The 7,306-nt window shown below is 38.1% G+C and overlaps 1 protein-coding gene across 1 annotated transcript; it reads right to left on the bottom strand.

Annotated features, from left to right (window-relative positions):
* Positions 1-2,459: 2,459 nt before the first annotated feature.
* Positions 2,460-6,038, bottom strand: LOC148863190 (mitochondrial uncoupling protein 3-like). Its single transcript, XM_088974429.1, is given in 3 exon segments — positions 2,460-3,022; positions 3,025-3,102; positions 4,977-6,038. Coding segments are annotated over 3 exon segments (945 nt in total). The 5' UTR covers positions 5,370-6,038; the 3' UTR covers positions 2,460-2,548.
* Positions 6,039-7,306: the final 1,268 nt, after the last annotated feature.

Here is a 7,306-nt window from a genome sequence, read left to right as displayed (position 1 = left end):
ACACAGGTCACTTGGATATCAAACCATGTGGTCAAGAATGCTACTTTCAGCAAGCATTTCATCCGGTGATGGCTTAATAGGTGATGTCCAGTCACCATGAATGCCCAAGCCATCAAATCTACATGGATAGTTAAACTCCCATGTGGGAAATCAAATGTGCACATATATATTTCTGAACAAATTATAAAATATCAAATGAGTCATCATCATTAATGAACATTAAATGATATCAATGTCAAAACAAAACAAGATGAACATGATACTCCCACTAATCAAAATAATTCACTAGTATCTATTACACCCATATTGGATACATGACGTTGGAAGGGTTTGATAGGTAAACCCTTAGTCAAAGGTTCAGCTAGCATGTTTTCAGTGGGCATGTAAGAGACTATTATTCCTTTTCAGCAACATTTTATCTAATATAACGATATTGGACCTTTATGTGCTTTGATCTTGCATGATGATGTGTCTCTTTAGTTAAGTGTATGGCAGTAGTGTTATCACAATAAATCTGAAGAGGTCTATGAATAGAATCCACCACAATTAAATCAATGATGAAAGTCTTAAGCCAAGAAGCATGCCTTGCAGCTTCACAACATGAGACATATTCAACTTCCATTGTAGAGAGGGATGTAGATTCTTGCTTATGACTTCTCCAAGAACTAGCACCATTGGCAAGAGTGAAAATGTATCCTGAAGTGGACACTTGAGTATCAAGATCACCTTTAAAATCTGAGTCAGCATATCCCATAATCTCCAATTGATCTATTTGGTTGAAAACTAACATAAAGTGTTTGGTTCTTTGCAAGTATCTTAAAACATTTTTAGCAACCTTCCAATTATCCATTACAGGATTATGTTGAAACCTACCAAGCAAACCAATAGCAAAGCAAATATCCGGATGGGTGCAATTCATGATATACATGATACTACCAACAACAGAGGCATATGGAATGTTTGTCATTTCTTTGCGTTCTAAATCATTTTGCGGAAATTGCCGCTTATGCAGTTTGTCTCCTTTTACAACAGGAGATTCACCAGATTTACAATTTGCCATCCCAAACCTCTCTAGCACTTTCTTTATATTCCCTTCTTGTGATAATCCCAGCATTTTCATACATCTATTATGTCGAATTTGAATACCCAAAACATATGAGGCTTTTCCAAGATCCTTCATATCAAAAGACCTAGACAAGAAGGTCTTAGTATCAAGTAACAATGCTAGATCATTAGAAGCCAAGAGGATATCATCTACGTATAGTATTAAAAATATAATGTTACTCCCACTGATCTTGGAGGCACTCCCTAAATGCCCTGAGGTGTATGCTAGAGGCGCTGACACCTTTGAGGTATACTCCTTTTTTCATAAGACGCTAGATGCGTACGCCTCATGCGCCTCATGCACATTTGATATAAAAAGACATAAAGAAAAAGAAAAAAGAAAAAAAAAAGGAAAGGAAAGGAAAGGAAATGAAAAGAAAAGAAAATTGAAGTAAAGATAAGGGGAAAGAAAGTGGTTTTCCCCTCGCTTCATTCACTCACCTACGCTTCAACAAGACACCTCCCCCTTTCAACTAATGTTATGCAATTTAATTCTTCTTAATATAAAATATTTTTATTAAAAAAAAATGAGATTCCCCCTTCCTCTTCATCCTCCTCCTAACCCCTCCCCCCTCTTAAGGAGGCTAACACCTCCTTGTGTTTGGGAGGCTTACGCCTCTTGCATTCTGAACTACACCTCATGCCTCTAGGTAGTGGAACGCCACGCGTCATGCCTCCGCGTTTTAAACATTGCTTTATAAATATGAGCATGAAGCAAAGCTCAATCAATTTGGTTTGATGATGAGCCTTTATCTTTTTCAAATGAGGAACATATAATCAAGTTTTATGAATGAATCAATGGATGAAGAGAGCATTACCAGAGAGAAGAAAGAGAGAGAAACAGATAGAAGGGATAGAGTCTTAACAGATATATTAGAGATGAGATCTTCGCAGGTAACAGAGATATCGACAGCAAAAAAGTTTGAATCAGATAATCAATCTTCAAAGAGAGTAGTGAAAGAGAACACCAAAAGAATGAGAATTTAAAATTTTGCTTGCAACACAGTTATTTTTCATGTCTCAGGCTAGCCTTTTTTTGGCCAATGTCCCAATTTTCATTCTTAAAAAAAAAGGCCCATAGTAAGAATTTTGTAACCAAATACTTGGGTAGCAAGAATTGAAAACATGAGCCCAACAACAGTGAACTAAACATGGCCAAATTTGTTGCAAGGTAGACTTACAATATTGTAACCAAAGTACCAAAATAAATTATGTCGATAACTGCCACCAAGGATGGTTATTGTTCTGTGATTTTTTTTTTTTTTTTTTGTGACAGGTAACTGTATTGGTTTCATTAAGAAACTCCTTGCTACCCAAAAAAAGTGGATAGAAGGTCAAATAGATACAAAGCCAGCTTTTGCTTAAATAACTGTTATTTTGCTATGATCATTAAATAGTTAATTGAACTAACAAATGGATTACATATAAAAGTATTTATCAGAATTCAGAAGGAGGAAAGACCTGCTATATACCGGAATTTCTCATATGAAACCCAAAATACAAACTGCCAAGGACCAAGCCTTGCCCATGTAGGAAAGAACCCCTTCCACAGTGCACTTAACCCTTCTATTCTCACAGTCTTCATTAAACAATCATAAGAATTCTTATAGATGACTTTAGCCTCCTTGCTTGCAGCTTGGTTCATCATTCTTGTTTTAACTACATCTGCTGGACAACTCAAAGCAGTTGCTGAAAGACCCGACATAACAGATGCCAAGGTGTGAGCATATATATTGTCATCACAAACCTCACTCTGGATAATAAAATGCTTTGCATGATCATAGCAGGCTAACTCCCCCATGTTCACTAAAAATGCCCTTTGAACATTAGGGACAACTCCTCTCCAAAGTCCCCCGAGACCTTCTGTGCCTATTATCTTGTTTAAAGCATCAAATGACCCTGTGTACCTCACAAGATCATCTGCTGGAGACCCCGACTCACTTGGAGACCATCTGCTTGCATTCTCACCTTAACAAGATCAGCTGGGCTTGCCACAACCTGTAGTTCACAAGGTAATCTAAAAACATTAAACCAAGGTACAATGTCAGATTCCTTTGAAAGATCCACACAATCATGCATTAAGTAGCCACTACCACCACACCTTAGGAAGTCTGACCAAATTGATATCACCTGTGCACTCTACTATAAATCAGTATGATCAGATATTTTAATTGCCTAGTGGAGTGGGTTTTCTTTGTTTGCATCAATCAGGACCATGCTGTCTAGTAAGTTTGATGCCTAAACTTCCAAAATTCATTAGTTCAGATCAAAATGAACTAAAAACTGTCTCAACCCCAGAAGAGCTGTAGAATGTTTTGAAAGAAGCTAGAGATCCTTTACCTGATCTAGTAGTGCTTCCAGACTGATCCTGGAGATTAGGGATGTTAACGGGTCCATCCAATTAGTTGAAATAGGGTTACTAAAGTACCAAACCCAACCACTCCCATCGCATGAACAGCATCTCTGTTCTTAGCAAGCTATATATTTTTGTAGTCATTTTGTCATGGATCAAATTTGGTTAGAGCCAACCTCAACCCAAACCAGACATGAAATTTGATATAGTCTGACCCAAACCCAGATCCAATGATATCCCTACTGGAGATGTAAAAGGTCATGATCCAATATTGGTCCTTGGGAGGGTGGTCTTACACAAATCTAACTTTTGGCTTTTTTTGCACAAAGTGATTGTTCTCAGACTGAACCCATGTTCTCATGCTTGTCAGCCTGAGATTTTGTCATTACACCAAGCAATGACCCCTTCCATATTGGAGATGTAAAATCCTGAAATGTTTAAATGAAACGAAAAATTAATCTAAAAGCTGTTTAACAAATGGATGACCACTTTCATCAATTGGAGACGTGAAAGATCACTCCCCAGCCAATGTTGCACATACAGTAGAGTTACTTGTGTACCAATCCAATAGTTCCTATATGGGGTTGGCCACATGAATCTTGTTTTGGCAGTTTTGCCAATCTAATGGTTCCTACTCCTGCATAGAAACTCCTAGACCAACAACAAACGTAATGAAATGGTCTAAAGTTCATAATCCTGTCATACTGCTACCAGCAGATAATTTGAAAAGTTAAATGGTGGAACCTATCAAATGGCAGGTTTCAGCTACCCCGTGCATGGCCCACCATAAAGATGTACACTTACCAATTTCAATTCTTTATGCCAGTGTAGATAACCATGTATAAGAGAATACATGGAAACATACAAAAAAGACCATTATCTGATGCTTCCAGTAGAAATAAATCCAAAAGTAAAATATGAAGATTCCTCCAAAGCGGAAAATAATCGTACACATGCAATTTATAGAAGCCTACAGAGGAGTAGCACAAATATACCCCAAAACAGCATCCCATACCACCGATGTGGGATACCTCACATTAGCATCCCATACTACCAACATGGGACAAATGGATCGTAACAAAATCCTTGGTTTCAGGTATTTACTTCGGTATGACAAGTACCTATTTCTCTTTACTGACATTGAATTTAGGCCTCCTCTTTGTCTTGCCGCAAAAGAAGAGGTTGGCACTTGGGGTATGGTCATATTTGTTCTATTAACTAGTCCTTAAATTGATAAATAACCATAATTAGATATTTCTCAACTAGCAAACCACAACTGTTCTAATTGGCATAAGAAAAGTAAATCAATGTTGCCGTGATAGAAGAGGTTGGAACTTGGGGTATGGTCATATTTGTTCTATTAACTGGTCCTTAAATTGATCAAGAACCATATTTAGATATTTCTCAACTAACCAATTACAACTGTTCTAATTGGCATAAGAAACGTAAATCAATGTTCCAAAGCCAACTGAGTTATTACACCGAACACTTAAAAGACAAAATAAGTAAAAGAAGCAACCTGGGCGATTACGCCGGAGATTCCTCCAATGAAGGCTTTCCCGGGGAGAGATAGAGGGACATTCGGGACTGCATTTCTTATGTACTCGTATCCAACAATACGAATCGGTGTATAGAAGAGATGCCGGATAATTGCAGGAGACAAGCCCTTGTAGAGTGCGAGCAGGCCTTCTTTCCGAATTATCTGCGAAACGACGCGGAACGCGTTGGTCGGACGAGTGGAATGGAGGGATTCGCCGTGAAGTTGAAGCCTTGTCTTCGTGAGGTCTATAGGAAATGCCGTCGTCTCTGCAACCATGGCTGACAGCGAGGTTAATACGATCTTTGTGTGGATCTTTTCCTGCTCTTTGTTTCCTCCCATGGAGAAAGTAGATACAAGCCCTAGAAGCTGCATACTAATCTAGACTAATGCCGTAATGCGCGCATTTAGAGCACGAGAGGCATCCCAATGCCGAGGTCGAGACTCGGGAATTTGATTGACAAGGGCGATATCCGACTAGAAGTGAGCAGTCCGGCGGCCGAATCTCATGTCGTCAAAGTATGGTGAAAAGCCAATCACATATACTTTATGATTGTTGGCGATAGCCGGGCCGGGCTGATTGGATCACCCGCGGCAGTGCATGGCGTATATGGATCCGACCGGTCGAGACTTGAAACCTCTATATATTCGTAGAGGTTGGTGAAATGGTGATATAGTTATAAATTTTAGATTGATCCAATTAGAATTCAGATATAATTAACATAATTAGGGTGGTTTTGAACAACCATTTACCCATAATCAGAATTCGGATCGGATCTCCCAGATTCTTACTTTATTACTTATTGGATGATATTCAGATATATATATATATATATATATATATATATATATATAATATTTAGGGTGGTTTTGAACAACCATTAAGCCATAATCAGATTGAATTCGGATCGGATGTATATCCTAATCGAATTCCACTAGCTCTCAAACAAGACTCCGTATATGCTAAAATCATACAATAAACTAGGAAATCTAATACATCAATTGTTAATACCTCTGATTAATTTTACAAACCATTAACGTGTTAATTCTTGTTTGGATTTCATGCTTCATTTATTCTTATTTTATGGGGATAATTTCATAATTCATTTACACACCTTGTTTGTAGCAGAAATGGACACATCAATCCAAAGTAGAGAATTCATAGGCTCAGTTTGAAAATATTACAAAGTTGGTCATGCAAGTGGCTACGATATTTGGGGATGAAAATGGTGATGAAGAGATTTGATTGAAAATTAAGCCACTCCATTGCTGAACCTATGGCGAGGCATTATACAAAGACCAACCGTTGGTCTCAATGGTTCATAAGATAAAACAATAACCAGTATTGAAACTACTACCCAGACCAATTTATTGGACTCATTGACTTCGCATTTACTATAAAAAGGCAAAGCAAAAATAATATGGAATTATAAAAAAGTATAAGTGGTTTTTGAAACTGCATGAACCATTTAAATAATTTCTTAAACATATATTGTATATATAATTAATTATCATGGTTTTAAAAAGCGATCTAAAAGCACAACAGTTTTGGCCATCAGGGTCGAACGGTCTGACCATTTAATCCAAAACCCGATTGGACAATTGTAAGGTCCAAATTTAGACCTAGAGCCATGACCGATTCGACCGTTTGATCCAATAGGGTTTTCAAAATCATGGTAATTATCCCTTATGTTAGTAGCGGGGCCATGAATAGGTCCATGTGACAAGTGTGGATGACTGTATTTATGTAGGTAAGAAGAACATCCGTCACGTATTAATTGGTTAATGTAGCAAGTATAAGAAATATGGATGGAAGGTGCTGGGTGTGGACGCACTTGTCCTGATTCGATTTTTTATTGGGTTGTGATCGTGATCAATGATCACGGGGACGTCCGCGTAGAATCATCAGCCCGGTTGTATGATTTTATAATGGAACTTACCATACTACGGCATCTATTGCGGTCTGCGCCTCTGCGGAGGGAAGAGAGTGCCGTTGACGCGATAAAAACTTAATTAAAAAGTAAAAACGAATCAGATGGGATCGATGGATCCACATCATCATCTAAGCATTCGTCTTGACCTCCCCAATCCCAATCCCCCCTCAAAATTGACCAGTCGACGATAGCCTATAAACTTGGCTTTGGCTTTCTGACAGACAGAATCACAGAATAAAAGAAGAATAAAGAGATAAAGGGGACAAAAAGAAACCAAATGCAATTCTCTCTTTCTCGGAGTTAACGAGAGAGAGAGAGAGGTATGCATATCTATGCCGTCCCTAACTTCTTTCTTGGGGCTGATATCAGTGCTGTGGA

This window comes from Nelumbo lutea, chromosome 3, assembly GCF_056320005.1.
Source record: "Nelumbo lutea isolate HS-2025 chromosome 3, American lotus-T2T, whole genome shotgun sequence".
Lineage (NCBI taxonomy): Eukaryota > Viridiplantae > Streptophyta > Magnoliopsida > Proteales > Nelumbonaceae > Nelumbo > Nelumbo lutea.
This window is presented reverse-complemented; position numbering and strand designations above follow the sequence as displayed.